The 25,787-nt window shown below is 44.8% G+C and overlaps 1 protein-coding gene across 1 annotated transcript in view; it reads left to right on the top strand.

Moving 5' to 3' along the window:
• The window catches only part of LOC137417503 (ankyrin repeat domain-containing protein 13D), a gene marked incomplete in the record, with an annotated part of 53,389 nt that extends 35,817 nt beyond the window's left edge, over positions 1–17,572 (top strand). Inside the window, 5 exon segments of the mRNA XM_078780532.1 lie at positions 4,039–4,327; positions 4,705–4,863; positions 7,495–7,685; positions 7,843–7,922; positions 13,959–17,572. Of these exon segments, the coding sequence (XP_078636658.1) occupies positions 4,039–4,327; positions 4,705–4,863; positions 7,495–7,685; positions 7,843–7,922; positions 13,959–14,253 (1,014 nt within the window).
• Positions 17,573–25,787: the final 8,215 nt, after the last annotated feature.

The following is a 25,787-nucleotide window of genomic DNA, read 5'->3' as shown; positions in this document are numbered from 1 at the left end:
GGGCATGCGAGGAGCTACAGCGGAGAGTGCAGACGAGTCAGCAGCAACTACGTGTGTGGACCAAGCAAGGTGACGGGAATTCCGCTAGCTTTGCGGGTGCTTTGGCAATAGTAAGGAATGGAAAGCCATTCACAGATGGCGAGTATGCCAAAACATTCATGCTTGATGTGGCCAATGAACTGTTTGATGACTTCCCAAATAAAGACAAGATAATCAAACGAATAAAAGACATGCCCCTGTCAGCAAGAACTGTGCACGATCGTAGCATCATGATGGCAAATCAAGTCGAGGAAATACAAATTAAGGACATAAACGCCGGGACATACTTTTCTCTCGCGTTAGATGAGTCAACAGACGTTAGCCATCTATCTCAGTGCAGTATAATTGCCAGGTATGCTGCAGGTGACACACTGCGTGAGGAAAGCTTGGCTGTTTTGCCAATGAAAGGGACAACAAGAGGAGAGGATTTATTCACGTCTTTCATGGAGTTTGCTAAAGAAAAAAAACTACCGATGGATAAACTTATTTCTGTCTGTACTGATGGTGCACCCTGTATGTTGGGGAAGAACAAAGGATTTGTAGCGCTTCTCCGTGAACATGAAAAGAGAGCCATCCTAAGTTTTCATTGCATCCTGCACCAGGAGGCGCTTTGCGCTCAGATGTGTGGCCAGGAGCTTGGTGAGGTGATGTCGCTGGTCATTCGAGTGGTCAACTTTATTGTTGCCCGAGCTTTAAATGATCGCCAGTTTAAAGCTCTGTTAGAAGAAGTTGGGAATCATTATCCCGGTCTGCTTTTACACAGCAACGTGCGTTGGTTGTCAAGGGGGAAGGTGCTCAGCCGTTTTGCAGCTTGCCTGAGTGAAATCCGGACTTTTCTTGAAATGAAAGGCGTCAAGCATCCTGAGCTAGACAACACTGACTGGCTCCTGCAGTTTCACTATCTCGTGGACATAACTGGCCATCTGAACCAGCTCAATGTGAAAATGCAAGGTATTGGAAATACAATCTCATCCCTTCAACAAGCAGTGTTTGCATTTGAAAGCAAGCTGGAAGTCTTTCTCAGGGACATTGAAACAGGTCGTCTTCTGCACTTTGAAAGACTGCAACAATTTAGAGATGCATGCTTAGCAAGTGACTCCACTCAACATCTGGATCTCCAGCAGCTAGCTGGCTTTACGTCCAATCTCCTGCAGTCATTCAAAGCACGTTTTGGAGAATTTCGTGCGCGCACTGGTCTTTTCAAGTTCATCACTCATCCACATGAGTGTGCAGTGGACAAAATCGACCTGACATGCATCCCCGGGGTCTCTATCGGAGACTTTGAGCTGGAAGTTGCTGACCTGAAGGCATCAGACATGTGGATGAGTAAGTTCAAGTCACTTAATGGAGAGTTGGAAAGTCTTGCGCGACAGCGAGCAGAGCTGGCGAGGGAACACAAGTGGACAGAAATGAAAAATCTTCAACCTGAAGACCAGCTGATTCTTAAAACTTGGAACGAGCTTCCTGTGACATACCACACAATGCAGCGTGTGAGTATTGCCGTATTGACCATGTTTGGCTCTACATATGCATGTGAGCAGTCATTCTCGCATATGAGGAACATTAAGACCAACCTACGCTCACGTTTAACTGATGGAAGCCTCAACGCCTGCATGAAGCTCAACCTCACCACGTATGAACCAGACTACAAGGCCATCAGCAAAACCATGCAGCACCAGAAGTCGCATTAAAAGTAAGACATATTTAATTTATTATACGTTAAAAATACTATATGGCTCTCAATGAAATATATTTAGAAATATTTGGCTTTTATGGCTCTCCCAGTCAAAAAGGTTCCTGACCCCTGGTCTAGACCAACCAATATAATTGAAACATTTTCGATTTTCGCAAGTAAAAAGATAGAGCATGGGCAAACAATCACAGATTGGCAATCATAGTGCAGGCTCGATGGGCATAATAGCTTACCTTCGCTCAAAGTAGTGTTTATGCTCACTTTACACATGCACATCAATCTCTCAACTCTCCCATTTGTTTTGCATCTCTTTATTTTGTTGACCGAAGCATGTCAATGGATACTGTAACAGAAACGATGAAAATATATATTCCCAGTGCAGAGATTTTTTTTGATTTTTTTTGTATACAAGATCGAGGCTCATGTAAGAGCTAACATTGATCACAAAAAGACAAAATGACATAAAATATATGATAAAGGGAGCGGGCGACAAGATGGAGAGCAGGGACATTGGGAAATCTGTCAGAGGGAGAGAGCTTGGGGGGGAGGCATGGGAAGGGGGGAGGGGTGGTGGGAGAGTTAAAAAAAACACATGGACACTGCTAGGACTTCCAGGAAAGAAGTCGGTATTTCAAAAAAGTGGATCTGTAATTAATTAACTGGGGTAGAAAAGATCAAGGTTTTGGATGGGGGAAGATGAGAGATGGTGGTGAACAGCTGTTTTAAAGACCTGGAGGGAGGAGTGGGATTGAAGAGAGTGAGGGAGTTTGTTCCAGAGGCGGGAGAAAAGAGGAATGAAAGAGTGAAGGTGAATAGAGAGTCTTGATTTTGGCAGTTTAACCATGAGAGGGTTGCTGGCAGATCTTGTGCGACCTGTAGGAATATTTGGGGGACAGAGCACAGAGAGAGCTGGGGGAGCTAGGCCGGAGAGGAGTCGGTAGAAGACAAAGACCACCAACCTGCCTGCGTTGAGTGAGTGAAAAGCCCTCGGAGATAGCGTCATCGCGGGAGATTCCAATGATTATGAAAGCTTTGGTTTCAGCAGCGTAAAGCCGAGCTAGGTGTGAGGCAGGAGTACCGGCCCAGAGGGGAGAACAGTGTTCCATTGAGCTGCGGATGAAAGCCTTGTATGTTGTGTTGAGCTCATGTGTGCCAAGGAAGGACTTCACACGACAGAGGATGCCCAGTCGGCGACTGGCTTTGGAGGCCAGCTTGGAAATGTGGTTTTCCCAGGAAAGATCATGGCAGATAGTGAGACCCAAAAGCTTGAGGGACAGAACTTCTTGGAGAGGATTGTTGAGAAAGTAGATGGGAGGGTTGTCCATTCCGTCTTTTCGGAGAGACATAGTGAGAGTGTGAGATTTGTCGGGATTGAAAGACATGTTCCACTTGTTTGACCAGTCTGTGATTTTGTCCAGTTCTGCAGAGATTGAGGAGGCTGCAGACTGCCGATCTGAGGGATGAGGAATGGAGCGGCAGAGAGTGGAGTCATCAGCAAAGAGATAGAGAAGATTTTCCAGAGAGTCGGAGAGATCATTAATGAAGACCATAAAAAAGCACAGGGCCCAGAACACTGCTTTGGGCAACTCCAGCCTCAACATGAAGGGGAGATGAGAGACAACCATTCAGGGCCACACGTTGACTACGACCAGAGAGGAAGTCTGCAAGCCATGCGTGGAGATTTCCATGGATACCATAGGAGGAGAGTTTGGTGAGCAGAGCGGGGTGCCAGACCGTATTGCTGGCATGTGATATGTCAAGGGTTGACGGCTCTCATTCCCTGTTTGGCATTGAGGACCTCCATCCATTGTTGAGACAGCAGAAGCAGCATATCCAGAGTAGAATGACCTGGTCTCAATCGAAATTGATGATCCGAGATCAAGCCATTGGAGAAGAGGAAGGATTTAATATCAGAAGCGATGATGGATTCCATGACCTTGCTGATTATTGGGAGCAGGCTGATTGGTCTGTAGTTGCAAGGATCTGTTTTTGCACCTTTTTGTGTAAAGCGGTAATGTTTGCTGATTTCCAAGCAGATGGCAGATGACCTTGAGCAAAAGAGAGGGTGAAGAGAACAGAGAGAGGGTGAGATAGAGTGGCAGAGCAAGATTTTATGACCTGTGGGCTGATGCCGTCTGGTCCAGTTGTTGTCTTTTATCCGTCTCCTTTATGAGAGTCTTTATCCGAGTTTTATCTCCTTTATCCGAGTCTTAGTCCGAGTCTTTATCCGAGTCTTTCTCGATGTCTTTCATCCGAGTTGATATCTTTTATCTAAGATGGATTGTCTGTTTTAACCATCTCCGCAGACTGAAATCAAGGAAACAGCCAGCCCCACAAACCCGACTTCCATCACCCCGGACGAGTACTTTGACCCCAAATATGACCTCGGCGAGCGAGATATCGGACGGCCGGTGACACTGACTGTGAAGACACAAAGATTGAAGGCGCGACTCTGCCTATGCGAGGGCCATCCACTCTCGTTGGCAGAGCGAGTTGCACCGATCATCGACCTCATGGCCTTCAGCAGTGCACACTTTGCCAAGCTGCGTGATTTCATCATGATGCGTCTGCCTGCTGGATTTCCTGTCAAGATTGGTTAGTATTTTACAGACGATCACATATGCCGCCAGTTGCATTCCGCCCATGAGCTCATCATTTGGTACAAATACCTGGATCATTGAGGTTCATCAAATTATCTTCCTCTTCTTGTACCTCATAGCTTTCTGTTTAACTACTGACAATTTGTTATGACAAAACTTATATCTTGTAAACCGTAGAGTGTCAGCACATCACGGAGCTTGCAGCCCTTTGGAAAAGACAATTAAGTGATATTCTGAGGTTCCAACCAAACAATCATAAATCTTAAACGTCTGCAGATGAGATGTCGAGTAAAAAAAGGAAAATAAAAATATCTTTATCACTGTGTTTTGTTGACATCTTCCCTTTTTACCCCTCTCTGCCACTAACTCTAGAGATTCCACTCTTTCACGTCCTCAATGCCCGAATCACGTTTGGAAACCTGAACGGCTGTGACTCACCTATTGACTCAGTCCACCTCACGTCTACCAACCCTGATCTAGCAGTACCTGCATCTACTCCAAGCAACGAGAATGGCTCGAGTCCAAAAGCTGGTGACTGTAATCTTGACCTTTTTTGCCCTTTCAACCCCTTAATGTTACTTTTACTTGATTTTTCCCCCCTTGTTTCTGTCTTCACATACAATTTAAGCCGGCAGTTCCCAAACCGTGGTACATGTGCCTTAATTCACATGCAAGTGGTACGTGCGTGCGCAGCGTATTTGTGTTTGTGAACATGTGCATGCATTCTTCCATGTGGTGGTGTTTGGCACCCTCGAGTGGCTCAACTACTATCAGATGTGTAAAACTAGTTTTGATTTGTTACAAGTTTATAATTTGTGTACAGCAAGTGTGCACTGAATTTAAGAGTTGCTCATTTTGAATATAATGTCGAATTCCCGACTATGGATCAGTAATAACATCTCTACCATCTGTTGTAGAATGTTGGCCAAGGCCCTCACTTTTTTTTTTTCTTCTGCTCTTTTGCACCTTTATTCAAATGCTCCACTTTTGCACCGTTATTCCCTTTTAAGTTTGTTTTCTCCGCAACCGCTTGAACGATTGACACGGAACTATCAACATAGCAGCGCCTACCCATGGATAATTTTTACACCGTTTATCTGTCCGTATGTATGTCCCCACAAATGTTTACCAATCAGAGCTGAGGATCTGGTCACATGACAGGGGGACAGCGTTTAGTAACCATTACAGTTGCATAGTTTACTAAACGTTGTGGGGTCCCAGCAAGTGTCGTAAGGTAGGTAAGAGGTTTCAGAAATTACTCAATACAACTATGATTTTGAAATGCAATTGACACGAACCTTGCTCCCGAATCCGGAAGGGAGCTGGTTTGATAATATCTCAATACAATTGTGATTTAACATTATATTTTGATATATTAATACCATAGTATTAATTTGTGATTGGAATGATGAATTATGCTGTTGGGATTGAAAATAGAGATATTGAGTTTAAAGCAGAAATGACATAAGGGTTTCCATCCATGACATTCGCAGATTCCCCATTTGCAGTTTCGCCATTGACTGGATGTAGCAACATTCAGACTGGGTATGTTTTTTTTGTCCAGGTCCTTCACGAACCTGCTGTCAATGGCTGACGTTCAACTAAAGGTGGCACATGAATGTGGAATTTATTGGTTCATTGTTTGCCATTCACCGTTATTTATTTATTTATTTATTTATTTATTTATTTTTACCCACGTCATTCACGAACTGGCTGTCCATGCCTGAAGTCAAAAAAAATTAATACTTGCATTCTTTAATAACTGCTTACTGTTATCCCCACCCAGGTCATACTATCCTCTTCAACTAAAGTATCAAACAAGCCCGGCAACACCATTGGTAGACTTTCGGTCTAGGTTTTACAAAGTTACGTAATTATTGGATGGAAAATATGGCCGGTGTTCCAAAAAGTGTGTTTTCTGTAGGCATGGGTTGCAGGGTGTTTCACGTATACTGAGAGAGAACAAAGGCTTATTGGTGAATCAGGTGATTAATCGGACCTCGTTAGACAGATCGGGCTGTGAAGGTGGTCAATGCCATTGATGCACGGTGATCAAATTTCCGTTTATTTTCGCTGTTGTGCACCAAAATGGGGAGTTCTCGTTTAAAAAAAGATGTTTCGTACAGAAGAGATGGCTTTTTCGTGGAAAGTTGTTGACACATCTGTTTGAACTCCATTCTTAAGTCGAGGTTTTTCGACAGTGACATGTTTCACGAATGAGTTGTGGTCGTCAAACCCTGCCAATCTGGCCGATGTATCTGCACATCTTTATGAACTGACTCGGAGGTGTATCGCCAGAATACGAATTGTGCGTTGACATTTTTGATGGTTCTGCACTTGTGTGAGAGTGGATTTTGTGCCATGATAGTTGTGTGAAAGATGTGCTGGTGATATATTAGATTTTTTGGGATTCTTTATTGTGAACCACTCTATCAAGCCATTATAATTGATTGACAAGGAATACAATTAAAAATTGTTTAATGTACATATTAATTTTTTTACGTGGGGAGGGAGGACGGTGTGGTGCTGTATTTTCACAGATATAATTTTAGAGCCCATTCAAGTTACCCTGAAGGCATACAAATCAACAACATGGAGAATGGCACCACATATAAACCAGACCAGTTGGGGCAGGAAAATTACCTTCTCCCTGAAGGCCATTAATGAGCCAGCTTGCTTTTTGCCAACAATCTGGCGATAAGTCCGTCTGAGACTAGACACTTGATTTCCGAAAGCTTAGCATCCAAATCCTTCAGGTGGATTTGAACCCACAACCTCTGGGATGCCAGTCCTTACCATTCAGCCAACATTGTTCCTTCATTGATAAATACAGGAATTGGATTCACGAGATAGTCCTCCTCCTCCAGAGAGAGATCTTAGCTCATAAACGATAAACGACGAAGGAAGTCCATTTGTCATCTTGAGCATCTACCAAACGTGCATCACCGTTATTTCGAATTTGTATCTTGGGTACTGTGAAAATACCGCCCACCACCAGTGAAATTATGTAATTGGGCACAGCACCGCTCGCATCAGTGGAAACCCCAAACCAAGATTTGAGATGCGAGGTTGAGAAGATGGGTGGAAGAGACCTCTAAACATGTCTAGTGGATGAGCAGCAAAAAGGATAAAATATTTAGGAATAACTGATACCTTTTGCAGGCACATTAGGCCAGCAGTTGTGCGAGGTGGACCCCGAGCTGTTTGAAGTCCCCGAGGGGTACACTGTGTTGTCTCGGGGCGCAGCTGAGCCAGCTGGTTGTGGGCGTGGAGAGGCGAGGGATGCGGACGACGAGCTTTTACAGTTTGCTATTGAGCAAAGCTTGCTGCAGACTGGCACTGAACTGGAACAGGTGAGAAGGAGAGAGGGAGGAGAGTGGGTGGGAATCACATCGAGAATTCCTGATGGTGGGTGGGTTTAGTGGATCCCAGAAAAGGTAGTGGACAGGAATAGTCCAATTATGCAGGTGTAAAATGCAGTCCTTCTGTTCCTTGCAATCTGTGTCATAGGTAACCGTGTGGGAGGCCCTTTCCAACAGTCGACCAGGAGAAGTAATTTCCCCCAACCAGGAGGATCGTGATCTTGAAAGGTAGGATTTTAGGTGGGCAAGGGGGTGGATAATGAATCTCCTTATTGCAGGTTATTGTTGCCAAAGTTAATTGATGCTTCCTAATGTCCTCTGTGTATTTCCATTTTTCTTGCATCGAAAACACACCTTTTGCATGACATGATAGTAAAGTATCAAACTAGAGAGACAGCCAGCCAAGCACACCAAATAGGCCAACATCATTAAAGGGTTTTTGTTACGTAGATCACGCTCAAGAAATTTCAAACTGATCGGACTATGCGTTCCACTAGTCCAATTATGACAACGAAGTTATTGGTCAACGAAGAATGAAAGCAGGTGCGTCTGGGATTGTATACTAGAGCAGGCCAATGCTATGCTTCCCAGCTTAAAATGTGCATACAAATTATCTTTCCTCAGAGAAATTGACTGCCTCTCCTCGGAGAAATCCTCCTCCAGCCACTTTTACCACAAAAGATTATCCTGCTGATCTCACCAACAAACCATCAGGAAGTGCCTCACTCGCACCGAGTGTTGGAGAATTGTAGGGTATGATCAGAATTTCAGATTGGCTGTCTGATACAAGCCATTGGCATTCAAAACCTTTCTAGATGCAACATGGAATACAGCACTAGCCTCTGTGAAGACTTGTGTCAGCGAACAAGATAAACAATTAATTATATTACATTTACCTTCAAGGGACATGAGAGGCGTCGGTAAACATTTCCCACAGGTAAATGTACCGTTATCACCTCTTCCGTGATAATATCCATCATCTTTCTACTTGCTGCCTTAATTCATCGTAAATTGCTGTCAGCATGCCAGCTGGCTGGCATAAATACATGCCAGCATAAACACATGCCTGCATTAATTCAGCTGTCATCATGCCAGCTGGCTGGGTGTGGGTACCTCTCTCACCAGCCATGGCACCTCAGCAAAGGACTTCTGCGACTCACTGGGACTGACACAATCTGTCAATTTCCCGACCCGGATCTCAGTCAACGGAGCATCTTCTCTTCTAGACTTGGTTATGACTAACTTCCCTGCAAATGTCTGCTGCTCTTCTTCTGCTCCAATCGGTTCATCTGATCATGTGCTTGTTAAAGTGGACTTCTCTCTGGACATTCTCAGAGAGCCTCCTCAGCGTCGACGAGTCTGGCATTTCACTCAGGCCGACTAGCACGGTCTTCAAGCAGCCATAAATCATCTGGACTGGTCTCCCATCTCTACTGCCTCTGACATCAACTCATCCTGGGAATTCTTCTAAAGAAAATTACTCTCTCATGCACAGATTTATCCCATCTCGTTTATCCCATTTATCTCACCCTTTTTTTTTTTTTTTTTTTTTTTTTTTTTTTTTTTGTTTTGTTTTGTATACAAGATCGAGGCTCGTGAAAGAGCGAACATTAATCACACAGAAAGACAAAACCGACACATAAAACATATAACATAGGGAGCGGTCGACAAGATGGGGAGAGAGGGGGAAGGACACAAACACAACATTTGAGAGCAGGGACCGAGAGACATGGAGACATCGAGAGATCTGAGAGAGGGCGAGGGCTTTGGGGGGGGGGGCGTGGGAAGGGGGCAGTGGGAGAGGTATAAAACATATGGACACTGCCAGGACTTCCAGGAAAGAAGTTGGAATTTCAAACAAGGTGGATCTGGGGTGAATTAGCGGGGGTAGAAAAGATCAAGGTTTTGGATGGGGGAAGATAAGAGATGGTGGTGAACAGCTGTTTTAAAGACCTGGAGGGAGGAGTGGGATTGAAGGGAGTGAGGGAGTTTGTTCCAGAGGCGGGAGAAAAGAGGAATGAAAGAGTGAAGGTGAGCGGAGAGCCGAGATTTCGGCAGTTTAACCATCAGAGGGTTGCTGGCAGATCTTGTGCGACCTGTAGGAATATTTGGGGGACAGAGCACAGAGAGAGCTGGGGGTGCAAGGCCGGAGAGGAGTCGGTAGAAGACAGAAAGACCACCTACCTGCCTGCGGTGAGTGAGTGAAAGGCCCTCAGAGATAGCTTCATCGCGGGAGATTCCAATAATTCTGAAAGCTTTGGTTTCAACAGCGTGAAGCCGAGCTAGGTGTGAGGCAGGAGCACCGGCCCATAGGGGAGAACAGTATTCCATTGAGCTGCGGATGAAAGCCTTGTATGTGGTGAGGAGCTCAGGTGTGCCGAGGAAGGACTTCGCACGACGGAGGATGCCCAGTCGGCGACTGGCTTTGGAGGCCAGCTTGGAAATGTGGTTTTCCCAAGAAAGATCATGGCAGATAGTGAGACCCAAAATCTTGAGCGACAGAACTTCTTGGAGAGGATTGTTGAGAAAGTAGATGGGAGGGTTGTCCAGTCGATCTTTTCGGAGAGACATAGTAAGAGTGTGAGATTTGTCAGGATTGAAAGACATGTTCCACTTGTTTGACCAGTCTGTGATTTTGTCCAGGTCTTCAGAGAGTGAGGAGGCAGCAGACTGCCGATCTGAGGGAAGAGGAATGGAGCGGCAGAGAGTGGAGTCATCAGCAAAGAGATAGAGAGGATTTTCGAGAGAGTCAGAGAGATCATTGATGAAGACCAGAAAAAGCACGGGGCCCAGAACACTGCCTTGGGGAACTCCAGCCTGAACAGGAAGAGGAGATGAGAGAAACCCATTCAGGGCCACACGTTGACGACGACTAGAGAGGAAGTCCGCCAGCCATGCGTGGAGATTTCCATGGATACCAAAGGAGGAGAGTTTGGTGAGCAGAGCGGGGTGCCAGACCGTGTCGAAGGCACGTGATATGTCGAGGGAGACAGCTCTAATTTCCTGTTTGGCATTGAGGACCTCCATCCATTGTTGAGACAGCAGAAGCAGCATGTCCAGAGTAGAGTGACCTGGTCTGAAACCAAATTGATGATCAGAGATCAAGCCATTGGAGAAGAGGAAAGATTTCATATCAGAAGCAATGATGGATTCCATGACTTTGCTGATAATTGGGAGAAGGCTGATTGGTCTGTAGTTGCTAGGATCTGTTTTTGCACCTTTTTTGTGCAAAGCGGTGATGTTGGCTGATTTCCAAGCAGATGGCAGTTGACCTTGAGCAAAAGAGAGGGTGAAGAGAACAGAGAGAGGGTGAGATAGAGCAGCAGAGCAGGATTTTAGGACCCGTGGGCTGATGCCATCGGGTCCAGTTGCAGAATCAGAGTCGAGGGTTGACAGAAACTTTTCCACCTTGTCAGGAGGAAAGGACACGGAGTCCAGGAGCAGCAGGGTACGACTGGGTATGGTGGGTACAGAGAGGGATGGGTTTGGGACACAAGATTTAGAGGCAAACACAGAGTTGAGGCATTCAGCTTTTTCACGTGCGGAGTCAGCTGTGTAGCCGTTTGAGGTAAGGGAGGGGATGGAGGGGGAACAAACACCAGAAACGGATTTGACCAGACGCCACCAGGATTTGGAAGAGGGAGACAGATAAGAGAGTTCGGTCTTGAGAACGGAGAGATATTGTTTCCTGGCTCTCCTGAGGGTGGACACACACTTGTTTCGGGCTTTGTGAAAGGAAATGAGATTTCCTTCCGTTGGATTTGCTTTCCAGGAGACGAAGGCAAGTTGTTTCTGGGCAACAGCCTCACCACAAGATTCCGTGTACCATGGACGGGAGGAAGGGTATGACAACTGAAGACGAGATGGGATAAATCTGTGCATGAGAGAGAGCAATTTACTTTGGAAGAATTCCCAGGATGAGTTGATGTCAGAGGTGGTAGAGATGGGAGACCAGTCCAGATGATTGATGGCTGCTTGAAGACCGTGCCAGTTGGCCTGAGTGAAATGCCAGACTCGTCGACGCTGAGCAGGCTCCCTGAGGATGGTCAGAGAGATGTCCACTTTAACAAGGACATGATCAGATGATCCGATCGGAGCAGAAGAAGAGCAGCAGACATTTTCAGGGAAGTTAGTCATAACCAAGTCCAGAAGAGAAGATGTTCCGTTGACTGAGATCCGGGTCGGGAAATTGACAGATTGTGTCAGTCCCAGTGAGTCGCAGAAGTCCTTTGCTGAGGAGCCATGGCTGGTGAGAGAGGTACCCACACCCAGCCAACTGGCATGATGACAGTTGAAATCACCACATATGAGGAAGAGAGAGTTGGGATGAGTAGATAGAAGTTGGTCCATATCATCAGACAGCGAGATGTAGATGGAGTCATCACTGTTTGGTGGACGGTACAACACACATATGAACAAGAGGTGGGAGCGAAGGGGAAGCCGTAGCCAGAGGTATTCCTGGGGGTGAGGTGGAGAGAGTGCAGTGCAGGGCGAGTGAGGAAGAGAGTTCCTCCCATCCTCCCATCCATGGTACACTGAATCTTGTGGTGAGGCAGTTGCCCTGAAACAACTTGCCTTCAGCTTCTGGAAGGCAAATCCAACTGAAGGCAATCTCATTTCCTTTCTCAAAGCCTGGAACAAGTGTGTGTCTACCCTCAGGAGAGCCAGGAAACACTATCTCTCTACTCTCAAGACTGAACTCTCAAACCTGTGTCCCTCCTCCAAATCCTGGTGGAATCTGGTCATATCTGTCTGTGGTGTTTGTACCCCTTCCATCCACTCCCTTAACTCAAGCGACTACACAGTGGACTCCGCACGTGAAAAAGCTGAATGCCTCAACTCTGTGCTTGCCTCAAAATATTGTGTCCCAAACCCATCTCTCTCTGTACCCACCTTACCCAGTCATACGCAGCTACTCCTGGACTCTGTGTCCTTCTCTCCTGACAAGGTGGAGAAGTCTCTGTCAAACCTCGACTCTGATTCTGCAACTGGACCAGATGGCATCAGCCCACAGGTCCTAAAATCCTGCTCTACCGCTCTTTCACACCCTCTCTCTGTTCTCTTCGCCCTCTCTTTTGCTCTAGGTCATCTACGATCTGCTTGGAAATCAGCAAACATTACCGCTTTACACAAAAAAGGTGCCAAACAGATCCTTGCAACTACAGACCAATCAGCCTACTTCCAATTATCAGCAAAGTCATGGAATCCATCATTGCTTCGGATATCAAATCCTTCCTCTTCTCAAATGGCTTGATCTCTGATCATCAATTTGGATTCAGACCAGGTCATTCTACTCTGGACATGCTGCTTCTGCTGTCTCAACAATGGAATGGAGGTCCTCAACACCAAACAGGAAATGAGAGCTGTCTCCCTTGACATATCATGTGTCTTTGATACGGTCTGGCACCCAGCTCTGCTCACCAAACTCTCCCCCTATGGTATCCATGGAAATCTCCACGTATGGCTTGCGGACTTCCTCTCTCGTCATAGTCAACGTGTGGCCCTGAATGGGTTTCTCTCATCTCCACTTCCTGTTCAGGCTGAAGTTCCTGAAGGCAATGTTCTGGGCCCTGTACTTTTTCTGGTCTTCATCAATGATCTTTCTGACTCTCTGGAAAATCCTCTCCATCTCTTTGCTGATGACTCCACTCTCTGCCAGCAAGAAGTGCCAGTAACCCTCTTCTGGTGAAACTACCAAAATCAGGTCTCTCTGCTCACCTTCACTCTTTCATTCCTCTTTTCTCCCGCCTGTAGAACAAACTCCCTCACTCTCTTCAATCCCACTCCTCCCTCCAGATCTTTAAAACAGCTGTTCACCACAATCTCTTATCTTCCCCCATCCAAAACCTTGATCCTTTCTACCCCCGTTAATACACCCCAAATCCACCTCTTTCAATCTCCGACTTCATTCCTGAAATTCCTAGAAGTGTTCATTTGCTTTATACCGTGTACCCCTTCCCTCTCCCTCCCTCCCACAGATCTCCCGATGTCCCTGTTCTCTACTGTTGTGCTTGTGTGCTTCCCTCTCTCTCCCCATCTTGTCTCCCTCTTGTATAAGTACCACTTATTGTTTTATGTAACCGTTTATGTTTTTTATGTGCAAATGTGCAAATGTGTGTTTAATGTGCTAGCTCTTACACGAGCCCCCATCTTGTATACAAATGTTTTTTTTATTGTTTAAAAAAAATATTATTGCTTCAAATACTTTATCCTTTCTTTGTCCTTGCGCTTGCATTGGCCTTTTGTGTTTGAATTTTCCCGCAGTGCACTGCAGGAAAGCCTTCTACTCCAGGCCTCCACTCTCGGTAGTACTGACTGTCTGTCAGAGTTTCCGCCGCGTGGAGAACTACGAGAACCCCCGGTGGGGGGCATCGACTGCATGGATGAAAGACAATCCGTTCCTGGGAATGGCCCAGCAAGTGACCCCCCCATCTTTACCGATCAGCTACGCCTGGCAATGGAGCTCTCCACGAGGGAGGTGGAAGAGGCTGAGCAGAGGCAGCGAGAGGAGGATGAGGAGCTAGAAAGAGTCCTGCAGCTGTCAATAATTGATAAATGATTTTTACGTAACAGATTTGCATTAAATAAAATAAAAAGCCAAGGAGGAGGGGAGAAATTGTGATGAAAGAAGCGGCTCGCAAAGCTGTATTCTCTCCTACTCATCCCAATATTTTTAAAACTTGAATTATGGTAATTATTCTAGGGGTCTTGACTCCGTCCGTGTCGTACCGAGCTATGAAGGTTACGAAACCTTGTACCCTGTGCTGCTTCAGCACATCCCTGTACTTAGTGTCTGCTCTATTTATCCAACTATCTGGGGAGGGATTAGTTAGATTATGGAGGAATGGTTCATTTGGGAGTGGTTCATGGTATCTTGTGGACGATCCAAACAGCAGTACGAGTTGTGATTGGCTGAGGAAATTTTGCACCACTTCCTTCGTGACGTCATATTAACTATTAAGGTAGGAGGACCCAGCTTCAGCCATTGTAGGCCACACTGGCTCTGATTGCCAAGCACTGCATCTGGGCTCCGGAAAAGCAGCTTCATTCTTTCGATTTCCCAACTTGCGACTTTTGTATGCAGTCGAGGCTCACGGACGACTAAAGTTGACAGAGGTAGAAGGGAGGACATGGGGATGCAAGGGGATGAAGGAAGGAAAAAGCAACCTGCAAGTAGATGGGGGGAAATGGGATGGTGTTGTGGGGGAGTAAAGATCATGTGCAGGGATGGAGGATGACACAAGATGGTGGTGCACTGCTAACGTGTAGCTTTGGAGGGAAGACGACAGACTGCGGAAGTTGGTTCCACAAGCTTGAGAAAAGAGGAACAAATGAATTGAGGTGAGAAGTGAGAGCCTGTATTTTGAGAGTTTCACATTTTATTGATTTAAAGTTTTTATTTTATTTTGTTTGTGATCCATGTGTGTACAAGGGAAAGAGGGGAAATGGAGGAAAGGCGAAGTGGGTCAAACATCCTGCCATTTTTGTGTACATATTATGTGGACTTGTTCAAGAGGAACAACCTGTAAGTTGTTTTGTGAGAATGTGGTGACAATGGAAGATTGATAAGCATAGAATCCATTGATGGGTTCAGTTTTGCTTTTTTTCACTTGCAAGTAAATACAATTTTCTGTTGAACTTGCAGACCATCCCGTATTAACTAAAAGCAACATCATTTCATTGGACTGAAGAAATTGTTTCTGAATGGCACCAATGGATTTCTGCCACAGGATTATTATTTTGCTTCCTCCTCAACTGTAGGACAAGTACCACTTGCAACAGGCTTTAGATTTATCAAGGCCTTGGAGTGATATCCCCTGATGGTGGGTGCAAGGAGTTGATCTTGAGATCGGGTCAAAGGGTTTGTTTTCTACTCCATTGAGGATTTATTTTTAAATCCATGTCAATATCTGTGATGTCGTTTCAAGTTTTGTTTGCTGTTTGAGATGTTAGCTCCTCCCATTTGCACACATGTGGAGAAACATGTTAGTTCCTGTTAACTTGTGGAGGTGGGACATGTTAGCTCCTCCCATTCACATCTGGAGGCGTGGCATATCAACTCCACCAATCCACGCGTGTACTACTACCCATGTGTGTAGGGGCATGTTAACGCATCCCACATATCTGGATGCAGGATCATTTAGCTCCTCCCATTCACATCTGGGAGTGAATACGTTGGCTCTTCCCATTCACATCTGGGAGGGAATACATTGGCTCCTCCCATTCACATCTGGGAGGGAATACCTTGGCTCCTCCCATTCACATCTGGGAGGGAATACGTTGGCTCCTCCCATTCACATCTGGGAGGGAATATGTTGGCTCCTCCCATTCACATCTGGGAGGGAATACGTTGGCTCCTCCCATTCACATATGGGAGGGAATACATTGGCTCCTCCCATTCACATCTGGGATGGAATACATTGGCTCCTCCCATTCACATCTGGGAGGGAATACATTGGCTCCTCCCATTCACATCTGGGAGGGAATACGTTGGCTCCTCCCATTCACATCTGGGAGGGAATATGTTGGCTCCTCCCATTCACATCTGGGAGGGAATACGTTGCCTCCTCCCATTCACATCTGGGACGGAATACGTTGGCTCCTCCCATTCACATCTGGGAGGGAATACATTGGCTCCTCCCATTCACATCTGGGAGGGAATACGTTGGCTCCTCCCATTCACATCTGGGAGGGAATACGTTGGTTTCTCCCATTCACATCTGGGATGGAATACATTGGCTCCTCCCATTCACATCTGGGAGGGAATACGTTGGCTCCTCCCATTCACATCTGGGAGGGAATACGTTGGCTCCTCCTATTCACATCTGGGAGGGAATACGTTGGCTCCTCCTATTCACATCTGGGAGGGAATACGTTGGCTCCTCCCATACACATCTGGGAGGGAATACGTTGGCTCCTCCCATTCACATCTGGGAGGGAATACGTTGGCTCCTCCCATACACATCTGGGAGGGAATACGTTGGTTCCTCCCATTCACATCTGGGAGGGAATACGTTGGCTCCTCCCATTCACATCTGGGAGGAAATACATTGGCTCCTCCCATTCACATCTGGGAGGGAATACTTTGGCTCCTCCCATTCACATCTGGAGGCAGGACCTGGTAGGTACCTCCTCCTCTTTAGATCTGGAGGTGAAATGCTTTTCCCTGTTCACACATGGAAGTGGGACTTTGTAGCTCCTGTTCACATTTGGAGGTGGGGTACAGCAGGTACTCCCATTCGCACTGAAAGCAGGATACGGTGGTTGCTCCCACTCACATCTGGAGGCAGGTCGTATCGGCACCTCACGTGTCGTTAACACAAGGAGCAGAGCAAACAGCATTGAATCATCCAGGACCTTTTCCACTCACTCCATTTGCCACATTAAAGGGGATACTTTTTTTAACGTAATGCCTTATTTTGGTTGTGCTATTTATGCGGTTTTTATTTCTATTATGTACATATGTGCACGAGGGCTGGTTGCTTGGAAAATACCTTCATTAAATGGCAATTCGTCCTTCCTGACTTTTGCATCGTTTCTGACAACAGGGTGGTGTCCTTTGCTGGGCTTTTTGTTATTTTTCATTTGGAAAATTTTAAAACGACTCCTCAGCTAGATTAGTGATTTATTTATTTTAATGCTTTTTGGTTAGTTACTCCATCTTTGTCAGTAAAGGCCCCTATTCCATTAACTGAACTTGGTAGGCACTTTAATTTTTGGGCAATTGATGTCAAACGTTTTTGAGATTAATTTATGATGATGCTTTCTCACCTGTCACCACCCTCCTCCCATTCCCCCTGTTCATTTTTGTCTCAAATGCCTTCAATTTACATTATGCTGGCTGGACTCCCAGATGCGGAATAAATTCAGGACTTCGAGATGGGTTTGAACATTGTATTGTCTCTTTCCACACTCCAACTCGCTGGTGGATTTGGATTGCTTATTGCCATGTTCTTATTGGTGTGGTTTCGACATGACCTGGTGAGATGGGCACCCCAAGGTCCATGTGCCAAAAGGATACCACTTTTTCCGGGACAACCCCACACCATACGCCACCACCTCTACTGAACTATAAAGGATTTTGTTTTTAGCCGCGTCGCAGACGCTGCTAATAGAGTGCCCTCTGCTGTTGTTGTTGTTCTTCTTGTTCTTCTTGTTCTTGTTCTTGCAGAGAAGACAAAACCTCAAAGCTCCACCCATTCTGGGAACCATAGCTCCACCCATTTTGGGAGAGGCTTCATATAAACAAATATCCACCATTTTATTAACTCGCATAGCTTTGAGGCCTGTTTTGTAGGCCCGTGGTGTCTTCCTCTCTCACACAGTTTTATTTCAAATCTAATTCGATATATCATTCCATTTTTCACAGTCGCTAACATAGTTTTAGACTCGGTTGAAAAAAAAACGGGAAGAAAATCCGATGAAAGTTGCCCTTTATAGAACGAAATGAATTCTCAAAGGCCTGTAACTTCAAGTCCATTGAGATATATATTTTTTTTAAATCGCGGCATGGTCAGTCATACACCGCCCGAAATAACAGACGGGAAAATGCCGAGATATATTAAAAATTCGTCCATTTGATGACAATCGTCACGATGAAATATTTAATTTATACGTCGTCACAATAATGTGGAGAGAGGAGCATAGCTTCGTTCACGTGTCGCCACACACGGGAAATTGCCGCGATATATATATTTTAAATCGCGGCATGGTCAGTCATACACCGCCTGAAATAACAGACGGGAAAATGCCGAGATATATTAAAAATTCGTCGCCACACACGGGAAATTGCCGAGATATATTTTCACTTTGCACAAAAATAACATCAAGTAATCGAATCAATAGGAATGTCCTGTGCTTATAACATCGACGTTATAGGCACAGCTGCATCTAGGCATTGTGTAACATCGACGCGGCTTTTGTTTTAATTAAAACTTTTTGTACTTGTTATAACAAAGGGTTAGGCTCATGGAGGGGTTCAACAACACAGGCCAGCATGTTTACAGGATTCATTCATTTCGTATGTAGCCTATGAGTGCTGGTTGCATCATTGATGGGAGTGTGGCCGTGCCACTGATGCATTGCCCCCTCTGCATTAGAGTTGGAATTTGGAATCGTTTGGGGTGCCGGCGATAGCTTGCCTACTCTTCACGAAGGACACTTTGGTATTCCCAGATCAGGGAGTGGGACCATATTATGGCTTTAATGCACATGACTCTGCTGACCTGGTGAACACGTGTGTGATCGATCATGTTTGTGCATTGATGAGCTTTTGTAACTACAAGAGCAAAATCGATTTTAATACATCAAATTGAATTCCAAAACATTAATTTGCACTTCAATGAAAAACCCCTTCTTTATGAAGGTGGAAGGGGTCTAAGTCGTGTAATCCGTTACAATTACTCATTACTTTAATATATTGCATTGCGGGACCGTTCCGGTGATGAAATGGCCTCGTGGTACAAACGGGGGATTAGTGGAGTGAAATCTCGTATGGAAGAGGGAAGGCAATGATGAGAAACTCGTTCCTGCCAATTACGAATTGTATTTGTTTCGGAAACAAAATATTAAGCTTATGGAAGAACAAACAACATGACATGGTAAAACGAAATTGTGAGTTGTTGGAAATCCTAGAGGGAACGGTGGGTTGACCAGCCTGGGAAAGGTGGTTCCACACATGGTGGAAGTGAGGAACAAACGAGTGAAGGAGATGACGTGCAATAATTCTGGATTTGAGAGGTCTAACCAGCAAGGGGGTCTTGGAAGAATATGGAGTCATTCCATGGTTTTCAACTTACTGTTCTTTCTGCAAGGAATATAGAGGAAGCGATGATTGAGTGAATGCCTATTCCAATTATGAATTGTCCAAATATGTCCAATTTACACATGTCCGACGGGATAGCATCGAGGAAGCCGCCCGATCCAAAGGAGAGGCCGTCTGTGACCCGGGAAAATTGGAAGGAGGGATTTGGGTGGGGTTATCGAGGGCAGAAAAGATCATGGCTTTGGATTGGGGATGATCTGAGATGGTGCTGAACAGCTGTCTTGATGAGTGGAGGTGAGCAGTGATCCTGGATTGAAGTAGCTTCACCACAAAGGGGTTGATGATGGACCATGTGAGCTCCGCTGAAACCTGGGGGAAGGGAAGACAAAGCAAAGCACAGGGTCCAAGACCAAAAAGGAGGAGGCAGAAGATAGAAAGACCACCGACCTGTCTGCGATAGGCCCGTAGACTCAGCTTCATTGTGGGAGATTCCAATGATCTTGAAGGCCTTGTTACCCCAGCCACCAAAGGTGGATGGAGGTTATATTTTCACCCGTCTGTGTTTCTTAACAGGATATATTAAAAGGTTGTGGACAAATTCAGTCGAAATTTGGTGGAGAGGTTGGATGTGTGAGAAGGATTTTGGTGAAGATTTCAATCTGAATCTGGATCAGAGAATTTTTTTGTACAGGACTCTTCACCATTGGGTGATTGGGCCATAATCGATATATCGAGCATGGTTTCAAATGGTTGTGGACGGCTTATCACAAAACTAGGTGGATGAGTTGGTTAGGCGAGAAGAACAAGCCCATTAGATTTTGCTTCAGGTCCGAATCCGGATCTGGCCTATCATGGATACAAAACGTAAACTGTTCAGCCTGGTGGAGGTGTGCTCTCTACAGAGTACTGTTCTAGGTTTCCACTACGTCAAGCTGAGAAAGATGAGGCAAGGGAGCCAGCGCAGAGGGGAGAGCAGTATTATATTCTGGGGTATAATGCCGGGGGCATAAAAAAGGCCTATTTATATAAGGGTATGTGCCATGTGGAAAAGTATAGAAAAGAAGGGACATTCCATAGCTTGTAGAAAATGCCAAACAATACAAAACAAGCATTCTGAGTATTGCGCTGCAATCCATGTCCCCTGCCGGCAGTCTGTCGTCCAGTAAACTGTTGGGGAAATTACCAAGGGTTATTCCGTCATGTCAGTCCGTCACGCAAAGAAGTTTTCCGGACTTTTTTTTCTAAACGCTTAATGCTAATGATTTCAAACCTGGTACATGGTTTCCTCATAAATTACAGATCAAGTTCGAACTTAACGACGTTTCGATCATTTTTGACAAAGTTATGGCACTTTGAACTTTGGGAATTCTGATGATCCTTAACTCAGTGCCATTTTAAGTTTTAATTTCCTTTAAAAAAGATTTTCTCTGCAATAATAGGACCGATTGAGGTCAAATTTTCACCGTAGGGGGGACTCGGTCTGTAGAATATTTTAATGGTAATTATGACGTCACAGGTTACGTGGTTCGGCCGCCATATTGTTTTTCGTGAAAACACGAAAACCCCTTTTTCTCTGCAACGGCTGAACAGATCGAGGCCAAACTTTGCAGGCAGAATCGCATACCCATGTCGAACAAAAAAGTCAGCTAGCATGACGTCATGCATCACATGGTTTCAGAGTTATGACGTCTTTAAGCATGAACCTTTAAAACCGAGCTCCTCCCTCATTTTTCATCCAATCGAGGGGGAAACTGCACAGATCTGTTCAGCATGTCGGTCTACTAAAATGTCCGTTTGGAATTTGCGATAGGGCACGTGGTTTGGCAGATATCGTTCATTAAACGGAAATATTTAAAAAATGGATATCTCTTGAATCGCTAGTACCTCAGACCGTGAGTTGGTAATTATATAATTCACACAGTGCAATATGTGCAGGCTGCTCCATGGAGCGACCTTGCGGGCTTATCAACGAGGACAGGCGTGACACACATGTGTCTCAGCATACCTCAGATCAAGTTTGAAAACCAGCATCAACCGTGCATAAATTTGCATATTCGATCATTTTTTTACAAAGTTATGGCACTTTGAACTTTGGTAGGGGACATGTATTGCAGCACAATACTCAGAATGCTTGTTTTAACTCCAGTTTACATTCCGTTTCCACTTTTAGTGAGAAATAGGGGTCTGTGCAACCATTCATAAACTTTATTTGGTGCAAATTGGATAATTTTTAGCCGAGTTACCTCAGACCGTGAGTTGGTAATTATATAATTCACACCTAGTACAATACGTGCAGGCTGCTCCACGGAGCGACCTTGCGGGCTTATTAGTCCCCTACCGGTGTATCTCTTGAATCACTAATTACACCGGAGGGGACTATAGGTTTGCACTCCGTCTGTCAGTCCGTCACGCAAAGAACAGCTTTCCGGACTTTGTTTTCTAAACTTTTGATGCTAATGATTTCAAACTTGGTACATGGTTTCCTCATGATAAGTTACAGATCAAGTTCGAACTTCACGACGTTTCGATCATTTTTGACAAAGTTATGGCACTTTGAACTTTGATCTAACTTTCCCCAACAGTTTTCCGGACGACAGACTGCCGGTAGGGGACATGTATTGCAGTGCAATACTCGGAATGCTTGTTTTCTGTAGTTTAGCATTTTCTACAAGCTATGGAATGTCCCTTCTTTTCTATCCTTTGCCACCTGGCATATCCCATATAAAGGGGCCTTTTCTATGCCCCTGGCATTTTTCACAAGATACATTTTAAATACAAACAAAATGCATTTGTTCATCGTATAAGACTTTATTCAAGATACTTGAAAAAGGGGAAAAAAATATTCACCCCAGACGGGATTCGAACCCACAATCCCCAGCTTGGGAGTCTGAGGCCTTATCCATTAGGCCAGCACGTTATATTTGTGTAATAGTTTTTGTAAAGAGGTATAAAGTGTGTATATATGTATATTTATATATATTTAATTTTAAAGCAAAACCTATGGCACGTAGGTGGAATTTGTTTCGAAAGCCATTAACTAGACCTATTGTCCGATGTATATTCCAAGTTTCAGCTAGTTTCAATGTACGTATAGTCCTTGAGATATGAGCACCAACACATTTTGGGCAGACGGACGGACAGACACCAACTAAAAATCAAGAATGCATGAACAGACGTTGCTGAAATTTGGAACATGTTACCTCAACGTACAAAGGATTTACTTCTGAAATTTGCAGCTGATTTCGTCCAGTAGAAGCCGAGAAACGAAATTTCAGTCCCCATGTTAAAGCTGCATACAGAGAAACGAGCCCTTATATAAAGGGAGGGATGCTTTGCGACTCCGTGATCAAGCTGCGGATGAAGGTCTTGTGGGTGGATTGTACAGGGTCTGGCTGGGAGATGTGACGATTTTCAGAAAACTCGTACACAGTTATTTTTAGTCGAATTTCAATTTTTATTTTTCTTAAAGACTACATATATAATGCCATTTAATACACTGTAACAAAGACATTTTAAAAATGTAATTCATGTTTGAATTGGGTATAACAATGCAAGTGGGGGGTCTAGCGCATGCGTGATGGCTGTTGGTTACTCGTTGTTAGGCGCCATTTCAGTAGCCATGGAGCTGTGGACGATTGAACATCGCGTCTTTGTTGTTGAGACGTTTATTCAAACGGGTAGTTCGGTGGTGCTTACACAGCGCAGATTTCGTACTCGCTTCAATGTTGGTCGACGTGGCGCCGTTCCGTCTCGAAACACAATATTGAAGTGGGTAAAAAACTTCAGGACAACTGGATCTGTGAGGCCGGGAGCAGCTCGGGGAGGTGATCGAACCGTTAGGACCCCGGAAAACATCGAAAGGGTTCGACAAGCTGTGGAGGCCAGCCCTCGTCGGTCAGCGGTGCGGCACGCTCGCGCTCTACGGATGTCAGACAGATCAGTTCGTCGAATTTTGTAAACAAGCAAAATTCCCGATATTGGTCAGCAACAAATCCGCGAGAACTCCATCAAAGACCCCTGCACTGCGAGCGAGTCACTGTGTGGGCCAGAATAGTCAGATTCGGCATAATTGGGCCTTATTTTTTCAACTAAGGCGGACGCACTGTGACAGTCAACTCACAACGTTATGTTACGATGTTGCGCGAGTTCTTACTGCCTGAATTGAGACGACGTCACATTGACCTCCCTACAGTTTGGTTTCAGCAAGATGGGGCTACTTGCCATACCTCAAGAGAATCAATGGCCTTATTAAGATAACATTTTCCAGGGCACCTCATTTCAATCCATGGGGATGTGGAGTGGCCCCCTCTTTCACCCTGTGACTATTTTTTATGCGGTTACCTGAAAGCTAAGGTTTACATTGAAAAACCACGCACTCTTGAGACCCTTTCAGATACCATCACCAGAGAAATTCGAACTATTCCACTTGCCATGGTTGAAAGGTCTATGGACAACTTTTCCGCGCGTCTGCAAGAATGCTTGGACAAGAACGGCCGCCATTTAGATGATATCATTTTTCAAACATGAATTACATTTTTTAAATGTCTTTGTTACAGTGTATTACATGGCATTATATATGGTCTTTAAAAAAAAAAAAAAATTGAAATTCGACTAAAAATAACTGTACGAGTTTTCTGAAAATCGTCACACCTCCCTGACGGACCCTGTAGTTCAAGTGTGCCAGGGAAGGATTTTGTACGACGGAGGATGCCCAGACAACGACTGGCTTTGGAAGCCAACTTTGAAATGTGGTTTTCCCAAAATAGATCATGGCATATAGTGAGACCCAGAAGTTTGAGTGACTGAGCTTCCTCTAGACTTCTAGAGGATTGTTAAGAAAGTAGACAGAATGATTTGCCAGACAGTCCTTTTGGAGAGAGAGAGAGAGAGAGAGTGTGTGAGATTTGTCAGAATTGAAAGACGTATTGCAAGTGGTTAACCAGGTTGCGATTTCTCTTCAATAGCCCAGGAGCATTAGCCAAAAATGAAGGGTAGGCCTAGAAGAAATTAGTTGAAAGCTGATGTTTTGCACAGAGCTCCAGAATGTCATGTGGATACCCACAGTACAAAGTCCCACGAGTCCCACCTTGTGGCATTTTCAAAATTCAAGATGTCCGCCGGTTAGACGGAAAATGCATAAATTGCGATAACTTCAGCCTAGAACCTCATAAAAGTATACTTTTTATGTCTAAATATATGTTTTAGCACACTAGGATTTTAATAGAATATCTTTCAGTGACCTCAGATAATGATATGCAGAGATAATCCAAGATGGCCGACAAAATGGCCACCGCCATAATGCAAAAAACACGTTTTCTCTCGATCTAAAAGCACTCAACAAGAAATAGCGAGAGTGGGAGAGCTGTTTCTGCTGAAGCTGTATGGAGCAGCTCGATCGAAGTCACTGGACAAACACCGATATCTCATGTACTTCCGATCAATCCATAGAACATCTTTGACGTCATCTGGTTTCAAGCTGGAATCACTCCCACCTACTTCGGCAGCTACCAAATTCCACAGCTACAGAGCATACCATGCTGTTCAGCAGTGGCAGGGGAATGAACTGCTGCCAACTGAGTGGGGGTGGCAGTACAGAGAGGGACTACTTGTTCCAATCGAGACTGATAGGCCTGTCGCCCCTGAGAAAGTGTTGAAAATGATATCTTGTGGATGCAAGGCGGGGTGTGGAAAACGATGCACTTGCTACAAGTCTGGTCTGGAGTGTACCCTCTTGTGTACTGTTTGTAATGGCCATAATTGCAAAAACTCTCGGGACATTGATTTAGAGGGTGATAACAGTGTTTAAGTCAGGAATAAGAAAAGTGACATTCAGTTAACACAGTACTGTCCAAAACACTAGAATCAGGTTGGGATGACTGGGATCAAAGAGTTGGTCTGCTTTTGTGTCGTATTGTAATTAAATGTCAAATCCCCATGTGTTGTTTACCTCTTGCAGGTCTTGTGGTCACAATGTGAAACATTTTGCATTAAAATAAAATAATAGCAACTTAAAGTTATCATGATTTTGATGTTTTTTTGCATTACAGCAGCAGCAATTTTGTCAGCCATCTTGGATTATATCTACATATCATTATCTGAGGTCACTGAAATATATTCTATTAAAATCCTAGTGTGCTAAAACATATATTTAGCCACGAAAAGTACACTTTTATGAGGTTCTAGGCAGAAGTTATCCATATTTATGTATTTTCCATCCAACCGGCGGCCATCTTGAATTTTGAAAATGCCACAAGGTGGGACTCGTGGGACTTTATATTGTGGGCATCCACATGGTATTCTGAAGCTCTGTGCAAAAAATCAGCTTTCTA

Source organism: Myxine glutinosa, chromosome 6 (assembly GCF_964187855.1).
Source record: "Myxine glutinosa chromosome 6, kmMyxGlut1.1, whole genome shotgun sequence".
In the NCBI taxonomy this organism is placed as follows: Eukaryota; Metazoa; Chordata; class Myxini; order Myxiniformes; family Myxinidae; genus Myxine; species Myxine glutinosa.
This window is presented reverse-complemented; position numbering and strand designations above follow the sequence as displayed.